The sequence below is a fragment of the Cyanidioschyzon merolae genome, chromosome 20 (assembly GCF_000091205.1).
Source record: "Cyanidioschyzon merolae strain 10D DNA, chromosome 20, complete genome".
NCBI lineage: Eukaryota > Rhodophyta > Bangiophyceae > Cyanidiales > Cyanidiaceae > Cyanidioschyzon > Cyanidioschyzon merolae.
Genome location: NC_010146.1, coordinates 251,101 through 272,336, shown reverse-complemented (window position 1 = coordinate 272,336; position 21,236 = coordinate 251,101). Strand labels below are relative to the sequence as shown.

The following is a 21,236-nucleotide window of genomic DNA, read 5'->3' as shown; positions in this document are numbered from 1 at the left end:
GCAGATCGCCGTCATGGATTCCGACGTTGTCATTGCACTTGTCGGTATGCCTCCTGGCGTCCATGATGCCCGCCTCCCATTGATACCTATCCCTGTAGAATCTGAGCAGGTACATTTGCATTGCGCTCAAGACTTTGGCTCCATTCTCTTGATGTAGAGGTACGGCGACGACCATAACGTCCTCAAAGCAGGGATCCGCACCCACCATAAAGTCTTTCTCGTCATCCACCTGGCACAGTTGAACATGCGTGTCGGTGCTCGGCGCTGGCCGAGGTTTACGAATATGCGCACAGATTGGTGTTCCGTCGGTCCCTATCGTCCTTGTAGACTTGTTTCAATGTTTGCTTCATAACCTACAAACCTGGAACGAGCTCCGCCAACGCTCTTTAGGCTTTGGCTCGCATGTTTCATACTTGCATGCAGAGACTAGCTCCTTTTTCGCCTGCTCCTTGATTTGGACTCGTTGCAAGCATGTGTTTACCATATTTCATAGCGGTTTGTTCCTTGCGACTCAGACACACTATGTGAACAGTGAGATCGAAACTCGCCTTCTCTATGGAGTTGCATGGATCGACTATTCCCAGAGTACCTCATCGTCACCGTGTCCGTCGCAGGCACGCCCATGAATCGAAGCGCATCTGTCGACACCGTCCGGCTTAGAGGCTTTGAGCTCAGTTTTGCTTCATCTCCGTTGGGGTCTATAGCAGGAGATTGACATCACGATGCAATGTACCGTATGGATCATAGATGAATTGCCTTTAGTATATTTTCTTTTCTGAACAGTGCAAGGAGGACTGTATTTTTCCTTCATGTCGGTCAAAACGCAGTACTCAGATAACTCAGGAACAATCCTCGAATCAAGTATATGCGCACAGTGCCAGAGAGCCATATTTTTTGGACTGCTTGCGGTCACTGGTAGAAAAACGACCCGTTGATCAATCGAGGGAAAGTAAGGGCGATGATGGAAGCTGCCACGCGTGTGTCTGGTACTCAGCAGTTTTTCGTTTGGTCCTGAAATTTCTGAGATACAGTCCCTTGAAATTCCTAGTTCATTGAGCGCCACCTTCCACCGAAATCGCAACGATAGAATTCGTTGAACATTGCAATCGATGTGAAGCACAGGGACACCGGCTTGTTTTCTCAGTCGATAGGACTTGCTTCGGACGGAACCGCCGGAGCCTATATGGGTATTCGCGGAGCAGCGAACTGTTGTACGTACGACCGAGCCCGAAGAGAGCGACGACATCATCATATGTTCTAGCTGTAGTGGATTCGTTTGGCGGCCTCAGTATCGCTCCCAGACAAGGATCACAGTAAACCAGAGACTTCATCGAATCATTGAAGAAGTTTTCCCTGACATCTCGCGACGTTCTTCTATTGGATAACGCGGCATTCCAGCATTCCCCTTGCGTTCGCGGTTTTTGAGATTATATCGGGGTAGAGCTTCTTTTCAAACCTCTAGAGGATCCGTGGCTCAAACCCATCGAAGGAGTGTTTTCTATCGTACAACGTGATGATCGCTCCACTAGGAAAATCGCTGAAGCATGAAGCACGATACCGCTGGGGCGCATGTCGTTTCCCTTCCGCAAATCCCTTGCCCTCCAAGGGGATCCTCACGAAAGGGCATCTACCAGTGTCTCCATTAACAGAAATACAAATTCCAAGGAAAAGGTATGGACATAAAAGTCGAAGATCCTGGAGCGCCGTCGTCGCCAGATGCCAGAAAAAACGAAAAAGAATCCTCTTCTCGTCGAACGTCGAACGGAGACGAGCAAGCGACGAAGAAGAACAGGGGAGATATGCGACAAAAGCAGTTTGCCCGACGCGACAATGGCGAGACTGTAGCGACACAGAGGGCACGAGTTTGAGGACTCCTTGCTTGTATGAGTTCCATCAGCGCCTATAAATACATGGCGTTCGCGAACCGGGACTTGAATGCCGTCATCAACACCAGATTCTGTGTAGTCCTGAAGACGAGGCCCGGAAAGCTGTCGCAAGCCGACTTTTTGTGGATCAGCCTCTCATGCTCGAGATATACAAGGAGCAGCTGAAATCGAGAGCAGGCAGCCGATCGACACAAGTCTGGGAGGCGTCTGCGCGTCGGCGTCTGTAGACGCACTCTCGAGGGCGGGCGGCGCGCCACAACCGTCCACCGTCGATGGCAGCGTTTGCCCTAGCCACGTGTCGAAGCGCTGTTGTTTGCAACGTTCGGGTCGCGCATATTATGCGCATTCCAGTTGAAAACTGGCAAGAGAGCAAAGATTTTCGCGGAAAATCTGAAGTACATTTCATTCGGAGCTTTAAAGTCGGCGTCGGTGCGTGAACCGGTGGATCGCTTGTTCGTACGGCGCACCAGGTGGCGGATGCGGTTGGCGGCGGACCCACGAGGCACACCTTGGAAACGCAGCAATAGATATACCAGGAGACGCCTCTCCGAGAAGGAAACTACGTTAGTCTGTGTGTCCGATAGAGTGGAGGTCAACTTCGGAGTCCGGCTCGGTCAGGCTGGGCTCGGTTCCGTTCGTCAGCTTGGCTGACGCAGAGGGACTCGAAGCAGGCGTTGTAGAACTGCCGGGACTCGGAGTGATTCTTTGGCAGAGTGATCTGCCATGAACCACCATGTCGTGGGTTCATGCTCTTCACTAGTGAATAGTTCTCCGAAGAACCCGCAGTTGAATCAAAGTCCGCCAGAAACTCCCCGGATTACCAGTCTAGTCTCAATCGCAGAAACGGATTCACAGGTAGCACCAGGTGACGCGTTGCAGCCGCCCAAACCTGTATCTGCACAGCGGCTGAGTACAGGTCGCAGACCGAGGACTAGAGCGTCGGACGACGAGCAACAACTTGCGACACCGGTCCAACGGAAACTGGAGGCGTCCGAAACAGTTTGGCGAAAGCGCGCCTCGAAACCCTCGTCTGACTCTATAAGACAAGCCATTGCAGATTTGCATACAAGTGGCGCGCTCAGTGAGCGCGAATGGAAAGAACTCGAAAGCACGGAATCGCTCGTTGAGGACCTTGAACGAGTGCTGCAACACCTTGAGACAGCAGCACGAGAGCGAGTCCTGGAAAATACAGATCTTGCAATGGTTCTCCACGAACGTCTGCCGCTCTTAGAGCAGCACCTGTCCGCGGATGAGTCCTCGGACAGATTTCCCGCACCATCGTGAGAATCCCCACATCCGTTTGGCGCCCCAAGTCGTGAACCCTGGTTATGATGGTCGTCATCGGCAGCGCTGAACGCCCGAGGAAGCAGTCGGAGACCAGCATGCTCGGAAGCGTTTGAAATTCCGCGACGATGCAGGCAGGGGTCCCTGCGGTTTGTTCCGCCGAGGGTATGCCTCGCGTTTTTCGGTGAACCACACGCGAGCGTATCACGCTGAACGCGGCTTTGCCGTGGTGAACCCACGTTTCCGAATAGCGTGTTTCGTTTCCGGTGTGCAATTGTTTGCGTCGTCCCTGATTCAGGAGACGGCAAAGGCCGGCTTTCAGGGGCCACCTCTCTGGCAACCAGACAGACTATGGACGCTCTCATTGACGTGCTCGTGTTCCATATGAAGTTGGACTTGTCAAGGAGTCGGTAGAATTGCGTAGACGGCTTCGCGACATCCTGCGTGTCGTTCTGGCTCTGCAAGGAATTTGCAACGACCCGCGTTTCTCGATTAAGACGCGGCTCCGAACTGGTGTACTTGTTAAACGTGCGTCCCGGAGCCGTTACCATTAAATATATCGGAAACAGCGCGCGTCGATGCCATTGAATTGCAACGAAGATAAAAAACAACGCTGACGAGCACTCATGCAGGAAGGTTGTACCTTTCGGCAGCTCACGAGTATCCACCAGATTGCTTCGAACCTGCAGCGATGCAGACAGTGGCGACGTGCCGTTCGCTCGGAAAACTGCAACAATACCGCTCACCAACACCATGCGCTCCGAAAGTGGCAAGTGAAGCTTGCAAAAAAGTCTCGTGGCTTGTGGCAACGCGCAGGTACAGACGGCATCCGCGCTTCTCGCTTCGACTGGCAGATTCGTGTTGTTCGCTGCGCGCTGAGAGATCTCTGGGAAGCGCCTTGTTTAGGATCTCAGGGTGCTGTCCGCAGCTGCATTTCTCAGCCCCTTTGAAAGTCACGCTCTACGCAAATTCAGAAACAGCCAAGTATTCCAATCGCTGTGTCTTGGTCGCATCACAGTGACTGGTGCGTAGGCGCCCCCAGCTAAATGATCCTGTTTAGCGACAACTGGACACGTCGAGTCGATGCTGGCGCCAGGTCGGCGACGTCCTTCGGTGTGCCCACTGCACGCGCTCGGTTGCTGGATCGGAATTCTCCACCAGGCAGGAACGAGCGGGATCAAACCACGTTGTTTCAAGAAGGCGTTTCTAGTCCGCAACTGAGCCGCGTGGTCAGCACTCGCGCATGTGGGTTGTCATCGTTTTGCTGGAATTGCTTGCCGTTGCTGGTCACGCGCCACAATACTTTTCGTTGCGCCAAACGCGTTTCGAAAAACAAGCAAACTTTCGCCTCGACGTCTTTGGCAGTTACCGGTCGTATCTGTGAAACCCAGAGACCGAAATTCGCTTTGGTCAGGCTTTGAACAGTCGAGCTTGCAAACTCTCGCATAGCAGCTCCCATAAGTTTCTCATTCCGAGATGCAAAGCCAGTTTGAAGGATCATGCGTCTGTTGTTCGTGCTGCGCCTTGAAGAGATCAAGTCGCTTGCAACCTATCGGAGCGCGTCTGCGCATGCGCCCTTGGCATCCACATACCTGATTCGCGATCGACGTTCATCATATTGATACCCATGTCAAGAATACAATGGACAGGTACTCCAAATCGGGTGTACACACAACCGTTTGGGCTCTTTCGACGATCGTCAGCGCTAGTCATTGCGGGTTTTTGGTCTGACTGCTTCTTTTCCACTCTCTGATATCCAACTGTACATCCGCCGACCGTATCTGGCCGTCGAGCTCGGTTGCCAGCGATCCAAGAATGTTGATACCCGCATTCAAGTCTCTGTTTCTCCCTTCTCGGGTGTTATGGATGAATCTCATGCAGATGTGGATGTTTCGATCCATGCTTCGCTTACCGGATTCGTCGTCGTTGTGTACAGCATCGGTGCGTCCCCGCAGCGGCAACACTTCCGAGTGGCCAGGGGTTCACATGCGTCCACCGAACATCTCTCAAAGCGCGTCACCTTGTGCTTCGAGGACACTTGCTTCATCGGTCGATCCATGCCGCTTGACAGGCGTTGAAAAGGTCCATCTTGATGCAGAACTCCGTTTCTGCACTCCACGGTGCCGTACCCGACGATCGCTGTTTGGTCTTGGCGATCGCCGGCTGCGAGGACGCTTTTCGATGCACCTGGAAGCGCATGCTGTTCCATTTCTTTAGAGGATTTGTGGAATGCGATCGTGTCCTTGATGAACCAAGCAACGCAGGAAAAATTCAGGCAGGATGACAACCCAGGAAATTTCGATAGGTCTACGCCCCAGCCGTGGAAAACGGTGGCGCGCACTCCACTAGAAGCGATCGCTGTGATCTCCCGAGTCCGAATGCAACACTCTTTCCCTCCCAAATCGAAGAGACGGGAACCCCAGGCAGCGTATCATGCGAAAGGTATCATGAGGCCACCAAGCGCCACTTCGTCGATGGCCTAGAAATGATGAGCATATACCCTTCGAGGAGAATCGGTTATTTGCAGTGAGCAGTTTAGTGAGGTTCCGGTGAGAGCTTCTGAACAAGTCGTCAAGGGGCAAGGTCGAGCTTTTTCCCTCGTATTGCTATTTCGACGAGTTGCAATGAATTAGAATGATCGAAAACTTGTACGAAGTGTGATCCGAGCATGCTCCATATAACGAAATGGGAAGATTGGATGCCTGTACGTATACACTGGATTATGATGTCGATTAGTTTACGAACGCTTGTTCGAGGGCATCTGGAGTCGTGACTCCAGTATCGTAAGGAATTCCAACGCCAAAGCTTGGAAGGAGCCACTCCGCGAAGACGACCATGAATCCTAAAACTATGTTTGCATCCGTGAGCCCGTACTGCTGCTTTCTCAAAATCGAGCCAGTAAATCGTTAATCTACGGCGGGATATCGCTAGGCAGAAACAGAGCGAGCAGTTCAGTTTCCCATTTTTACTTGAAACCGGTGCATGGTAGCATCCGGAACTGGACCCATGCCCAAATGCGTACAGGTCGGGTCCTGGGAGGTCGCGCAAGCACCACGACCTCGTCCTGAGCCCGAAACAATGCACTGCGCCCTAGCGAAAGCGTATCGTACGCGGAAACATGCCGTGCAGCGCTCCATTTGCCATCCACGGAGAGCTCGGATCCATAGAGCGTTTCCAACCAAACTGTCTGCAGATGCGGGTTCCTATGACAGTCTGCTTCGAGATACAGCGTTCCGTCATAATCCAAGAGCGCTTCGCTGCTGCATTCCGGATTCTAATCCAACGCCCTTCGCTGCCGTCCAGTGCATACCTATCTAGTTTTCTGAGGCGCCCAACAAACTCTTGTCTGAAAGGCGAACAACTGGTAACGACTCGCTCCGAGTTGTACAGTTTCATAACGCGTCAGCCGCGCTGATGGTATTCCATCATCACTTCATCTATTGTTGTTGGCGCAAAGCAGCGAGAGCAAGTCCTCCAGATACAATGGAAAGAATGAAAGCGGCAGCCGTAAGTACGCCAGACGCTGACGCTAGGCCATCACTGCCGTGTTGAGACAGTGCTACCACGCAAGCCACAGAGGCCCCGGCACATATTCCCGAACCAGTCAGAAGCTGCGTCCGCGTCGGTGCTGGTGACGGGCTACGCTCAAATATGCGCCGATCAATGCTAGATTCGATCTGTTCCATCTCGGCTTGTACGGCAGCTTGTCCCGCGGGTGACAAGAACGCAGCCTTCACTGATTCAAGTTCCGCTGTGGTCACCTTCCACACATCCTTCGTTTCATCCCGCTGAACACGCTTCAAGGGCGCCAGCTTATCGACACGCTCGAAGCGCGTTGCAGCGCCTGCCTCGCGCTCGTACAAAACCGCCGAGTCTTCCGAGCGCCCAACAGCGTGCAACGTTACGACGTCCGCCGTTCGACCAGTTGTGTCGAGACCAACGACCAAAACAACAGCGTCCTCCGAGCCTGGATACGGTGATGGAACTAGAGCAACATCTCCGGGCCGCACGACCGCCACGAGGCTTCTCGCAACGCCACGCACGGTGTGCCGGCGTCGAACGCGAAGCGCCACGTAGCGCGGCCTCGTAATACGAACGAACCCGCAAGCGTGCCTACGCTGACCCAGTGCTTCGTTAAACCTAGCGTGTGATGGAAAACTTCGACAAAAGATCGGGAAAACCGCCTTTGCTACTGGTAGAAACGCGAACATCGAAAGTGCACACGAGCCTGTGCCCGAACATGTCGCTGGTGTTATCACCCGCTTGCCGCTGGCTGGGGCACCCGTCGGCACTCCAGCGCGCGCGCTTCGCCTGCAGCGGCGCAGCGTGCGGCGGGCGATCTCGCGTGTGCCGCAAACGCAGGCACGTGATTCCATGATGCCGTGCAGCAGGTGCGTCAATCTTGTACTCTTGAGCGCGCTGCTTATGCTGCTCGAACGCCAGGGAAGAGATCATCGAGCATCTGAACACGTTCTTGCATATCTCAAGTTCAGGTCGTAAGTATCTTTTAGGAATAGAAGGAACACATGCAGATCCATCGGACGCCGACTCTTCCAGGAATCCCTCACAGTTTTTTCGTCCAGAGAGGCGCTTCGCGGGAGCAATGCGAGCCGCCAACGGCACCGCCGCTCAATTCCGGCGTACGACCGTTCCGGGGCCAACGCGCTGAACTGGACATCTTCGACAGCGCAAACGCTGCCAGTAAGCAGACCAGAGACCTCAGTTCCTCCTGTGCCACAATCGCGTCCAGTAAAGCCCAGACTACTCTAATCCGAATGAGTTCTCCCTCGAGATAGAGCCACAAAAAAGAGACAGCCTCCGCGCAGCGAGCTTCGAGCTGCATCGCGTTGGTGCAACACGCGCCTATACGTTACCCGTACGGATGTCGTAGTTTCGTCTCCGACACGAAATCAGTGAGTCTGGACGAGTTTCCTCGGGCGCACCAGCATGACCATGGATCAGGTACGTGCCTCCATATCCTCCACAGTCTTGACCATGGATCAGGTACGTGCCTCCATATCCTCCACAGTCTTGACCATGGATCAGGTACGTGCCTCCATATCCTCCACAGTCTTGACCATGGATCAGGTACGTGCCTCCATATCCTCCACACTCTTGACCATGGATCAGGTACGTGCCTCCATATCCTCCACACTCTTGACCATGGATCACCATCACCAGTCCACTGGGCCGGTCGGAGCCTCGCATCGCTCGGAGCTGCAGCAGCCGACGCTTGGCGATCGTTGCCCTGCAGCGCTGCACGCGGCACTGCCGCCATTCCCATGGTCGATCCGAGCGTACGCGCTTCTGAACAAGCGACGAGCTCTGCGCTGACGTGCTGCGTATACGAACTCGCAGACTAGGGTGAATCAAACAATGAATAGATCAGGTGTGCCGTCGATCGACTGCGTTGAAAAAGAGGAGTGTTCGCTTTGTTTTGAAGACGTTGACTCTCCTGGTGGTGTTTGTGTTTGTTTGACTTGTTTGCAGTGTTTTTGTGCATACCGAAGACACGCGGAGCTTCACACCCGAAAGACGAAACATCAAGTTTTTGCGAACTTGCGAAGAGCACCGCTGGCGGAGGCTGATCGTCTCGAGCAGAGCACCCTGGTGCAGGCTCAGAAGGATGCAGCAGAGGCCGAGCGAGGCACAACAGCCACGTTAGCGCCTCAAGTTCTGCGAACGAGCGAAGGTTACACCATACAGGGTGCAGAGTCCCTGGAAGCACCAGTTCCTCCAGTGCGCTTGGAAGGTATCTACGACGTGGCTGCAAAGTGTTGGGTAGCTTGTCTTCGAGAGCCCGAGGCAGGGTCGGCTCGGAACTGGAGCTCGGATCTCCGCTCTGGGGCCTACCCGGCCTCACAGCTGGAAGCGTGGATAACGCTGGCAGAGAGCGTGCACGAAGCGGCGGCCATGTCACGCAAGGAGCAGGTGCAGGCATGGGAGCTGCAGTTGCAGCCGTGCGAACACACGCTCACGGTTTGTCGTTTGGAGGGAATCGACGTGGATACATCGCTCAGTCGTTCCACGGCAAAATGCTCCTCCTGCGATTTGCGCGAAAATCTTTGGCTCTGTCTCTCGTGTGGGCACCTTGGGTGCGGGCGAACGAACTTTGATGGCACCGGTGGAAAGAATCACGCATGGGAGCATTTTCAAGCCTATGGCGGGATGAACGCGGATCATGCTGTCGCGGTGAAGCTCGGTACCATTACCGCCGACGGCACAGCGGACGTACACTGCTACGTCTGTGACGAGCTCCGTGTAGACCCAGAGCTTGAACGGCATCTGAGCGAGTTCGGTATTGATATTCGTCGTGAGGAGAAGACCGAGAAAAGCCTGATTGAACTAGAGATAGAGCAGAATGTCCAGCTTAACTTGAAGGAGCTGGGATCCAATTTCTCGGACCATAATCCGAGTCTGCGCAGGATTACGGATCCCAGTCTCTATGCGCCTGATGTCGTCGCAACTGGAATGCGGAATATGGGGAATACGTGCTATATCTCGAGTGTGCTCCAGTGCATCTACGCGCTGGTATTTGCGCCCTATCGCTGGTATCAAGAGCCTCGTGCGCTTTCCTTCCCATTCAAGAACAAATCCTTGGACCGCCATTACACGAGGTGCGAGGCGGGCAGTGCACTGCAGTGCTTTGAATGTCAAATGCGTAAGCTAGCGGATGGCTTGCTAAGCCAGCGGTACTGGAAGCGTGAACACACTCCACAACGCATCGATGAGTTGGGGCGCGCCTCTGCAGCCAAAATCCATGAGCACGAGCACGCGACGATGCCAAAACCGGTGAAAACTGGAGCTCCGGATCACGAGGCGCCTTCGAGAATGGCCGAAGCGCCCGAACCGGAACCTGCACCCGCCACAAGTGACGTTCAGACGCCAGCAGAGGGCGCAGGGCTGTTGCGCCGGTACCAGCCGCCCCAGGGCATTGCACCGCGAATGTTTCAGAACCTAATCGGGCAAGGTCATCCGGAATTTGCGACGAAAAGGCAGCAGGACGCTCACGAGTTTCTCGAGTATTTTCTTAGTCGATGCACGGCGGAGGCTCGGCGGCAAGGAACTCGAGACCCAGCCCGCTTCTTCATCTTTCCACTGGTTCAACGAACGGAATGTTTGCGTTGCCATCGCATTGGCATGAACTCCACGGAAGCAACTTCCTTATACGTGCCTATTGCGTCGTCGGTCCGAGGTGCTGAATACTCAACGAGGAGCAAGGCGATCTCCGCGGAGCAGGACCAGGAATCCTCTGCGCGTGTCTCCCTGGCAGCATGCCTCGACCTCAGCGTTGCCAGTGAGCTGCTCTCGTTCCAGTGCCCGTCGTGTCGAGCATCGATCGGAGTCGCCGATCCGAATCAGGCTGAAAGGAGAGAGAGCCCCAGTCGGTGTCCACCTTTTCTTATTATGCATCTGCGACGCTTCGAGGCCGGTGAGGACTGGGTGCCTCGCAAGGTGTCCACCGCGGTGACCTTCTCAGACCCGCAGCGTGGTCTCGAACAGCGAGCCGACGGTACCATCGTTCTCGATATGAAACCCTGGCTCGTTGTCGACGAATCCGAATGGGATCGTCTGCCTCCGGAGCGTCGGATGGAAGCGGCAGAAGCGCCAGCGTCGGGCACACCGAGTGGGCGCGCCTTGACTCGGATAGACCCGTCTGAACGGCTCCTCATGGATATGGGTTTCACCTTGCAGCAGGCACGAGTAGCGCTTCAGGCCAGTAACCATGATGGCGAGCGTGCTATCGAATGGCTACTCGATAGCGCCAATTCGGCTGCGGCGAACGGCGCATCGACACCCGAGGAAGAACCGACAGCAAATACCGAAGCCGAGACATCCGCTGCGCTGGCATCCAGTTCCCGTACACGGTATGCGCTGGCGGCGGCTATGGTTCACCTGGGCGCTTCACTCCAGACGGGACATTATGTGGCCTACGTCTATCGGAACAAGCGCTGGCTTCTCTACAACGATGAAAAAGTTTTCGATGCTGGACAAAATCCCAGTGCTCTGGAGCAAGCTTTCGTGCTCATATGGCGTCGCGACGATGAAGCCTTCGATGCCACCTGCGTGGACTGGATGACATCCGATAGACTGCGTCTCGAATCGGATACTGCAGTGAGTCGGGTCCAGCCGCTGCACCCTGTTGCAACGTCCATGGACCAGCCCCTGCGCTTCGATGGAACTGTCCTGAATTGGAACACGACTCGCGGAGCTTCTGCGAACGAGGCCGCCGCGGCGCCAACGTTTTCCTTTGCGGACCAGCTGGACCAGCTAATGAGCATGGGCTTTAGTGCAGACGCCAGCCGACAGGCACTTGAGGCCTCGCGTGGCGACGTTGAGCAGGCGCTCAACATGTTGCTAAGCGCCTAAACGATGAGCGGCGTGTCCGCGGAGTGCCGGTGACGGATACAGGCACGGTGGCGTTGTTGTTGTCGTAGTTATCGAGTGGAACGCCACTCATGCGGGTACCATGACAATCAACTTGCGCATGATGATGCCAGTGACGCCGTCACGAGGCATTTACCGTGCGGTTGTTTCCCCAGATCAAACACGAGTTCCGAATGAACGGCACGCGATGCCAGGTAGGCGTCGATCACCATACACAAGAAACGCGCAGAGCTTATGCGGACGCTTCAGCGCTGCACGGGACGGGATGCTTCTCTGGGCAGGCCGTGTTGCGGCTTGCGCTCCCGGGAGCAGACGGTGGCAAGGTGGCCAAGAAATTCCACAGGCAGCAGCTTCTGCTTCTGCTGCTTCTGCTGCTGCTGTGTTGTTTCTCTGATGCTCTGCAAAGATCGGAACATCCGCATCGTTGGACGCTGAGCAGTGAATTCCGGAAAGCCTGTACTACCACAACTTGATCGTCCATGTTTGATATTCTCCCAGGAATACGACGAAGAGAATGGCTCCTGTATGTTGGAGACATGGCGCGGCATGCGCTGATGCTGTCGCTCGTAGCTTGCGAAAAAGAGCCTTACTTCTACAAGTTCGTTACGCAATGGTTAGCAGGTGGCTGAAGCACCCTTCGTTCAGTCGTTGTTCTGAACGTGGTGCACCCAGAACAGAACCTGTAAAACGCTACGTACAAGAATGTGTATTTTACGATCCATTCCACTTGAAAAATTCTCGATGAAATACAACGGAAGAAGCCACAAAAAGTGATGTTTCCTTACCTGTTCATACGAACGGCGATAGAGGGATACGGGTGGACAGGGCGAACAGCTCTGAGCTCCCAAGTTGCGTCTCTACGGGCATATACATGATCAGTGGAACAAGAAATGACTCTCGACCATCGATGATACATATGTATCCACTCATACGCGTTTCCCAGCATTTCTCAACCGACACGCTGCTAACGGCTTCAGCTTCTCCTTGTAGATTTCGAGCCTCAGAAGCTGCCCCAAAAAGTTGGATGGCGTCAGTGCACCGGCTCTCTTCTTCAGCGCCGCACATCGTCTGATACAAATGGTGGCGTTGACATGTCTCGTTTGAGGAACCCTGTGCGTTTCCTGCCTCTGCTTGAACTCATCACTACAAGGATTGCTACGACTCGTGCACTCTGTCCCATCTGCTGCTATGTCAGCTATGCATATAATTCTGTCGCAGAACCGCTTCGCTGGCTTTTCTCCATCTCGACCCTCAGAAGTGTACAGCCTAGCTCAACCTTTGAGCTTTTTATTTCTTCAAACGAACCCACTTGTTGAAGCTCTTCGATACGGGAACTCCCCGGATGGAGAAGGCCTCGCGGAAGAAATACGAAATATGCACCGCTCTGAGCGGGCCGAAAGCTTTCGCAATTCGTCCAGTTGAACGATCACTTCGTTTTACGATAGGAAACACTCCCTCGATGACGTCGAAGCAAGTAGACCACGGACGAACGAAAAGGAGCTATGCCCCTGAAAACAATCGGCAAGAGCTCGAACGCAATGGGACTGGTGAAATGACACGTTGTTCATTAGAGGAGCGTTGCGAGACATCCGGGAAAAGTCTTCAATGATTCGACAAAAAGGATGCTGTTGTACGAGCCTTCTCTACTTGCGAAACTGAGGCCGCCAAAGGAATCCATTGCAGCTGGAACAGATGCTGATGTCGTCGCTTTCCTCGAGCTCGATCGCACATAAAACAGGCTCCTTCCCCACGAATACCCATATAGGCTCCGGCCGTATCATCCGATGGAACGATCGTCGACTGAGAAAACAAACCGTCGTCCCTGTGCTTCATACCGGTCGCGACGTTCCAGGAACACTATAGTTGCGATTTAGGTGGAAGATGGCCGTCAAAGAACTAGGAATCTTTCTTGGACAGTATCCCGATGTTTTCAGGACCAAACAAACAAGCCGTTGAGAAACAGAGACGCCCGTGGCGGCCGCGATCATCGCTGTTGCTTTCCCGACAATGATCAACGGGTCGTTCTCTGCCATGAACCACAAGCACGCTTCAGAATATCGGTTATTGGCTCGCCGCACATCCACTTATTTCCTTGAACGCTCCTCAACCATCTGACTACTGAGATATGACTGAATCGAAGAATGAATGCAGTCCTCCTTGGACTGTTCAGTAAAGCATGTATATCTCCAAGGCAATTCGTCTGCGATCCATACAGTACATGGCATCGTGTGTTCGAGCGCCCGCTATGCACCGCCTCGCAGGAAAACCAATATTGCGCCCGAAGACGACTACACGACAAAACCCTCTCCCACGTTTCTCGCGTCTGGCTCACCGGTGAACTGGATGCCGGCAGCGATTGTTGAAAGCGCATCGACGTACACCAGAGCGGAATCCGGATGCGCGCTACAAGGACGTTTGCCGATGATCGCGAAGGCGTTACGCGGCGCAGACACGCAGTGCAGCGCAGCCGCGCTTGCCCCGAGATCTGAAACGACGGCAGCGGCGGCGGCGGCAGCAGCAGCAGCAGCAGCAGCAGCAGCGATCATCCGGACACGTATCGCTGCGGCGGTCGACGGTGCAACGCATTGCGCTGTAACGCTGCATTTCGAATTCCCCATTGGGGAGCGCTGCACGCACCGGCGCGATTGATCGTATGCGTGCTCGTGTGCGTGTCAACGATTCAGCACGATTGCGTGTCGACAGAGGCGCAAACTACTGCGCTTTTTTGTATACTGCTGGAAGCGGTTGACCTATTAGCCGTGCTGACCAAGTTGGACGCAGCTTAGCCGATATATGACCAAAAACCAGACGAGTTCGCCACGGAAACCGCAGGGTAAGCGTAGTCGCAAGGCCGGTGGAAGCGACGCGTCGCAGGGTGCTCGTAGTTCGCAGGTGAACGCGAGCGCCCTTCCGAAAATGCAGTACCGTATAACCTTGACCTCCGGTGATATAACTCCAGATGGCGCTCGCTTCTTCGTGTATATTACTCTAGTTGGTTCGTTGAACGCTTTACCCGAGGTTGCACTGAACACGTCTGCTCATCTGGTTCGTGGTGGTTTCGAACAAAGCTCGAGCTCCTCCATCGCCGAGGCGCCCGAACTCGTGCCGCTCCTGAGATCGAGTTCTGAGTCATTCACGGTGCCTGCCGCAGAAGATATCGGCTCTCTGGACAAGGTAATACTGCGTTTGGAGGACGAAGCCGGTGACACCGACGCACTTGACGCACTTGGCTGGTTCTTGGAACGGGTTTCCGTCGAGAGCATCTGCAGCAGTCCAGGGGAAGCGTGCACCGAGTGGGCGTTCTCTGTCAATCGCTGGGTCAACCGTGACACAGAGCACCTCATCGAATTGCAGCGAGCGATGGCGACGGAGGTTTTACTGGACGACCGTGGCGCCAAAGTAGTGAAAGTTCGACTCGCCATGCACCACCTACCTAGCGAACCGGCTCACGAAGAAATCTATGTCTCGGGTTCGATCCCGGAACTCGGTTGCTGGAACGTGGAGCGTGCCGTACGCATGGAAAAAGTGTTGCCCGTGGCACTCGCTCAGAAAGAATCCGGCCGACGCAGCGTCAATCGGAATTCATGGCACGGTGATTGGGAGTACTGTTTCACCTTAGATCCCGATGCCGCAAGTGATTTTGATTACAAGTACTTTATTCGGAACCAGCGGACGAACGCCATGATATGGGAGCATGGACCGAATCGCAAAATGCTCATCGAACGCATCGCAGAAAACCAGAGCGACGCAAATGTAACGGTGCGTCTGAACGACCAGTGGAATACTCCAACGCTCTGTCGCAAGGTATTGAATTCGTATCTCATGAATGGAATCATGAGCCCCTTGAGCAAGATCCTAGGCTCTTCCGAGGACGGTGTGATGGCTGCAGTGCGACGCATCCGGAACGAGCTCGAGGAGATGCGTCGCGAAAACAGCACACTGCGTAGTATGTTGCAGGCACGGTCTGACGTCAGACCTTCTGGGGCGCTTTCCGAGGAAGCATCGTTGGACACCGAATGCAAAGGCTCCCAGAATGCGAACGTTTCGGCGCTGGCTGTGCAAAAGATGAACCTGTCGCAGCTGTCATTCCAAGGCACGCAACCGGATCCCGCTCACGATTTGAATCGCGCAGGTTTAGCACATCGCCTGCGACATGCCCGGGAGCAAACGCAGCTGCTTCAGGCCATTTTGGAGCAGCTACGAGCGGAAGCTCGCGCCTCTCTCGACGCGACTGCGTCTATGATTCACACCCAGAGCGCGACGCTCTCTCAAGCAATCGAGCGGTGCCAGCGGCTCCGTGACCACAGCATGGCCATGTGGCGGAAAGAGTTCCACTGGCGTCGCAAGCTCTTCAACCAGGTCCAGGAGATTACCGGCAACATTCGAGTTTTCTGCCGCGTTCGTCCCGTGCTCCCTACGGAAAACGACCACACTGTGTGCAACGTGCTGGATAACGACAAAATCGCTGTACGGCAGAAGATTTTCGATTTTGATCGCGTATTCGGTCCAGAGCACTCTCAGGAGCAGATCTACGAAGACACGTCGCCGCTCGTCACCTGCGCCTTAGATGGCTTCAACGTTTGCATTTTTGCTTACGGGCAAACAGGCAGCGGAAAGACGTACACGATGTCCGGTTCTCCAGAGTCACGGGGTGTCAATTATCGGGCGTTGGCGGAGCTTTTCCGGCTTTGTGAAGAGCGAAGTGCTGCCTTTTCATGCCATATTCAAATTAGCATGTTGGAGATCTACAACGAGTCTCTTCGCGACCTCATATCCGGCAAGACAGAGACCCGCCTCGAGATCAAACTGGGTCCAGACGGCAAGCCCTATGTACCAGACTTGATCTGGATCCCCGTCGAACAACTGGACCACGTCTGGTCAGTCATCGAGGCGGGTACGCGGAACCGCTCTCAGGGCGCAACGCGAATGAACATTCATTCGTCGCGATCCCACCTCATTGTGTCCATCATGATCGAGGCCGTCAGTCGCAGTACCGGAGATAAGCTCGAAGGCAAACTGCACCTCGTCGATCTCGCTGGTAGCGAACGCGTCTCTCGTAGCGAAGCTGAAGGCGATCGTCTTCGCGAGGCACAACACATCAACAAGAGTTTATCGGCGCTCGGCGACGTATTTATGGCGCTCCTCGCGAAGCAATCACATGTACCGTATCGCAATAGCAAGCTCACGTACCTATTGCAAGACTCGCTCGGCGGCGACAGCAAAACCCTCATGTTCGTGAACGTAAGTCCAACGGCAGCCGACGAAACCGAGACGCTGAGCTCTCTGATGTTCGCACAGCGCGTAGCCAAGGTGGAGCTTCCGCGAGCTAGCAAACACGTGGAAAGCGCCCAAGTTGCCAAGTATATGAAAGCGGTCGCCAAAGCACAGGACGACATCCGAGCGCGAGACGATGAAATCGCGCTCCTCCGAAAGCAAATTGAGCAGTTGCAGCGGCCTCAGGTTCGCGGGACCTGTTCCAGCATCCGTTCTTTGCCTGGTACACGAAATGGCATTCAGGTCGTTTCCAACCAGCGTACGGTACTGCAGCGTGCGCACAGCAGCACATTGGCAACGACGCCACCAGATGACACCACCGCCAGCGACATTGAAGACGACAAAGAAAACTGCTTCGCGGGGCGTCGCGACAGCAGGCGCTCAGCTCGCCTGGCACCAGCTGCATCGCCGCCAGGCACAAATACGAGGCACAGCGCCGCTGCGCTGCACGCTCTGCAGGGGTGCAATGCGAATGACGCGTCCACCACCGTGGATACCACAGTGTCATGCGTCGTCGACGGCGTCTCTGAGGTATACACAGCCGTCGACATCAATCCAGCAGACGCCGGCATCGCCACAAGCAATACGAGCGTCACCGAGCGGCAATTAGCCAGGGGCCTTTGCTCCCCGCTCGCAACAGCAAATCAGCAGCAGCAGCAGCAGCAGCGCAACAACAACTCTTCGACTGGTATCGCGAATACGCCTGCCTCCAAAGCAACGTCCAAGCGCACCGGGAACGTCGTCGCCGTCGCCAACGCACGAACCAGTTCCGCGGTCACCGCTCTGCCGAGTTCGTCAAAGACCGGAAGCGCTGGCCCGCCGACTCCACCGAGTGCCCGTCGAGTTGTCTTGCGAGAGACTCGCGCCGACCTCCTGCGTCGCCAGGCGAATGAAGCAAAGCGCACCGGTACGCCCGCACGCGTCCGATATGCCTTTGGATCTCGCGTGGAGGGCGCTCCAGCGGCAACAGCGCACGCCTCACCGAACGTATCCCGACGGTAGCCGCTGCCCGAGGCCTAGTGCCTCATCCCACGCGCACACCAGCAAGCACAGCGTCTGTCTGTGCTTCGCGCTAGCATGGACACGTGCTGATGCCGGCACGCTTGCACTCGCGCTCGCCACGCTCGATGCTGAACGCGACGCGTGGTGCGTCCGATGTCGCCATCCAGCAGTCATTCTCGCTCGCTCGCTGGCTTGCTTGCGCGGGTGCAAAGCAAGCGCAGCTCACGAGCCCATGGGCATACCGTTCGTTGCGTCATCGCCATCGCCATTGGTGTCGTCGCTGGGTCGCCACGACACCTGACCGGTTCGGGGCGAGGCAGTCTCAGCACCGAACGCGGTTTCGTGAGTCGCATGAGGTACGCTCGTGGACGCGGTCATCATACCCGATGAAGTCATCATCAACGACGACGACGACGTGCCGAAATGAAACCCCGAACGCGCCAAGGCATCGTTTCGCTCTATCCCAAACCCGAAACCGTCACCCTCTGAGGCGGCCATGGGGACCAACCCCTGAATCTCGTCCTCATCCTCAACATCAAAGTAGGTCCGAAGAATATGTTGCGACTTGAAGTAAATATCCTCGTTGACGTGGTTCTGCAGCATTTCGATTCTCTCGAGGCCACCGACCTGTTCCACCAACGACGCATATTCATTGGCAGGCTGGTGCAGGCGTTCCCGTTCGCGTTCACCCGATGCGAGAATGTTCTCGATGCCTTCGAGAACGACAATCAGCAGCTTGCTATCGTTCGCGAATAGCAGATCACACATCGGTTTCAAGCAGCCGTGCAGGACGAGCATTCGTATCTGAGCATCGGTTCCTCCAGCGGTGGCGTTGCTGATCGCCCAGGCCGCTTCGCGTCGCGTCTCAAAGTCGCTATTCGCCAGTAAGGAGATCAGGGGCGGTATCAGACCGCTCTGAATGACCGATTCAATTTGTTCAATCGTGCCGGCAGTGATATTGCTGATCGTCCAGCACGTTTCTTTGCGAATGAGTCGTTTGCTGGATGATAGCAAGCGCAGAAGATACGGGAGCGCCCCGCAATCCAAAACGACCTGTGTTTGTTCATCCGTACCCGTGACAATGTTGCCGATCGTGCGCAATGCCGGCTGCTGGATGGCAGTGGACTCGTGACCCAAAAGTTCGATGACCCGTTTCACGACGCCCGAGCGGATGAGCGCGTCGATCTGAGCGTTATGCTCGGTCTTGTCATCGCTGACGTAGGACAACGCCCAGCAGGTGTCGACCAGTACCTCTTCGTCTGTGCTTTGAGCCAGCTGCGCGAGCACTGGCAAGGCAGCTAGAATGAGGGGCATGTCTGGTGCCGGCTTACCGCGACAGAAATTGCTCAACGTCCACGTCGCATTGCGGAGCATGCCTGGTTTGTGCTGGGTCTGGAGAAGCTGCAGCAGCGGTTCCATCGCGCCATGAGCAAGGACCAAGTCACGATACTGTACCGAGTCTCCGGCGATGTTTCCCAGCGCCCATGCAGCCTGCTCACAAACATCCTCATTAGGCGCACGCAAAAGGCGAACAAAGTGCGGCACTGCACCGGCCTGAACAACCACTGTGGTCTGCTCGGTATTCCCACTGGCTATATTCGTGAGTGCCCATGCCGCCTCGAACTGAAGCGCCGGAAACTGGTCGTAGCTCAAGAACTCGACAAGTTTCTCGACGGTGCCCTGGCATTCGATGACTTCTTGAATAGGTGGAGCTCGTTCGATGGAGAGAATACGGCGAAACTCGCGGACAGTGCGTAACAGCTGCTCCGGGCTCGCTCCAGCCTGGTAGAGTGTGTCTCGGAGCGCTGGCATGCTTGCCAGGATTTCTTGCCGAGAACGCGTCGTTAACAGAGAGGAGCTCGCTTCGGCCGATTCACCGGGAGCGTCCAGCATGCTCTCTACTGGTACAGCGCTCTCCGACAGTGACCCGGCGGCTTTCTCGCCGGAAACCGGTGCTGATAGCAAGTTTTCGCCGACGGCGGGCGCAGCACGTGCAGTTCCAGCTGCTGCTGCTGCTGCTGCTGTCGGGTCATGGACAGCCGCCATGTCGCCTGGGACTGAAGCACCGGCCCGAGACGTTGCCTGCACAGCTGGGTGCTCACGACGCTTTTTCATCAGCGTCTCTTCGCGCTTCGTTTTCCGGATTTCCACCTTGTGCTCATCACGCTTTCGCCTTGCTTCGTCCAAATCAACAGCTTTCTTGAAAGATCGGTGCCTTTCTTCGATTCGAGCCCGCGTAGCCTGCATTCTGAGCGCTGTACAGCAGACCTCAACGAGCGGAGTGTACAGGATCCTGCGTTTCAAGGTGTGTCCACTGCGGCAGGTCCAGGAAGGGCGCCGCTCCGGTACGCAGGCCGCGCAATGAAGCGAGACGGAGCAACGCGGCGTTGGCAGCCCGCTGGCGCTGCTGGGGATCCCTCCCGTCACGTCACGTGACATCTGTACATATCTGTCATTTTATGGACACATGTCTACCTGTTACACGCACGCCCTCGACTGGCGATTCGATGCTACGTGTCCAGCGCGTATTTCTTTGCCTCGGTTGGGGGACACGTTTCCATTGACCACGGATCCCAGAATCGTGTCATGGATCGTCGCGTTCGGGACAGCGTCCACCGCGCTACAACATGCTCCCAGGCTCGACGAATCCCAACCCTATGCCTACGTTCGAAGATTCTCGTCCGTTCAGACATTCCATCGGATGCCGAGCGTGCCTTCTGCTGGCGAATATGCGCGCCCAAGCATGACGTTTTCATGCGTCTCGCTTGCCGCACCCGCTCCAGGCCGCCAGAGCGCTCTCTGCGCGCTCGTCCCGAGCCGTGTGGTGTCCAGTACCCGGGTCCCGAGCTCGTGCCAGCCTCGTCTGGTGGATGCGGTGCCTGACCTGGATCGTTCAGCGCTATCCGTAGCCACCGCTGGGCACATGCCCAAGCGCAAGCTATTGGCGTTCACCCGCTGCAGCCGGACACGTGGAGCGCATGGTGTAGCGCCTGCCCCACTGCGATGGATATTGATAGACGGAACATTTCTGTACAAGTGAGTACCATCGTCGACGACATCCGCGCTGCCTACGCCGCCCGCTGGGTACGGGCGCCTGAATGTCGATGAGCGCTCGTGGTACCGCAGCCTCCGTGCGAATTCGAAGCAGCCTCGACAAGCTGCGAAACTGGTCTTAGAGAGTTTTGTTTGCTGGTTGACGGCTGAAGACACTCTAAGACTTGAACGCGACGGGAGCGTTGGATCTTGACCTGCTGTACACCAACGGCGTCTTGAGCGGGTTGCCAGCACGCGTGAACACGCCGCTGTCCGCGGTAGCGCAGACACAGCACCAGCGTGTACGTCAGCTAGTCTGTGGATCTGGTGTAAAGCGGGCAGCTATACGAAAGAATTTACGATTCACGG

At 55.5% G+C, this 21,236-nt stretch overlaps 5 protein-coding genes and 1 non-coding gene across 6 annotated transcripts, besides 1 other annotated feature; 3 read left to right on the top strand and 3 right to left on the bottom strand.

The window, feature by feature from the left end:
- Positions 1-1,752: 1,752 nt before the first annotated feature.
- CYME_CMT101T lies at positions 1,753-4,217 on the top strand. Its single transcript, XR_002461692.1, has one exon. It is a non-coding gene; the product is annotated as a hypothetical transcript (transcript).
- Positions 2,678-3,925, bottom strand: CYME_CMT100C (hypothetical protein; the record flags this gene model as incomplete). Its single annotated transcript, XM_005539095.1, has 1 exon — positions 2,678-3,925. One exon carries the CDS (start codon positions 3,923-3,925, stop codon positions 2,678-2,680), a length of 1,248 nt encoding a protein of 415 aa, XP_005539152.1.
- A 2,390-nt stretch (positions 4,218-6,607) lies between the features above and the next one.
- CYME_CMT099C (hypothetical protein) lies at positions 6,608-7,381 on the bottom strand (the record flags this gene model as incomplete). Its single annotated transcript, XM_005539094.1, has 1 exon — positions 6,608-7,381. The coding sequence occupies one exon, from the start codon at positions 7,379-7,381 to the stop codon at positions 6,608-6,610; it is 774 nt and encodes a 257-aa protein (XP_005539151.1).
- Positions 7,382-8,546: 1,165 nt separating this feature from the next.
- Positions 8,547-11,540, top strand: CYME_CMT098C (probable ubiquitin isopeptidase T; the record flags this gene model as incomplete). Its single annotated transcript, XM_005539093.1, has 1 exon — positions 8,547-11,540. The coding sequence occupies one exon, from the start codon at positions 8,547-8,549 to the stop codon at positions 11,538-11,540; it is 2,994 nt and encodes a 997-aa protein (XP_005539150.1).
- Positions 11,541-14,351: 2,811 nt separating this feature from the next.
- On the top strand, positions 14,352-17,834 carry CYME_CMT097C (kinesin-related protein, C-terminal motor subfamily; the record flags this gene model as incomplete). Its single annotated transcript, XM_005539092.1, has 1 exon — positions 14,352-17,834. One exon carries the CDS (start codon positions 14,352-14,354, stop codon positions 17,832-17,834), a length of 3,483 nt encoding a protein of 1,160 aa, XP_005539149.1.
- A 222-nt stretch (positions 17,835-18,056) lies between these two features.
- On the bottom strand, positions 18,057-20,081 carry CYME_CMT096C (nuclear transport factor importin alpha; the record flags this gene model as incomplete). The annotated part of the gene is made up of 1 exon (XM_005539091.1): positions 18,057-20,081. The coding sequence occupies one exon, from the start codon at positions 20,079-20,081 to the stop codon at positions 18,057-18,059; it is 2,025 nt and encodes a 674-aa protein (XP_005539148.1).
- A 905-nt stretch (positions 20,082-20,986) lies between these two features.
- Positions 20,987-21,236: part of a sequence feature (possible transcribed region) that runs on past the window's edge.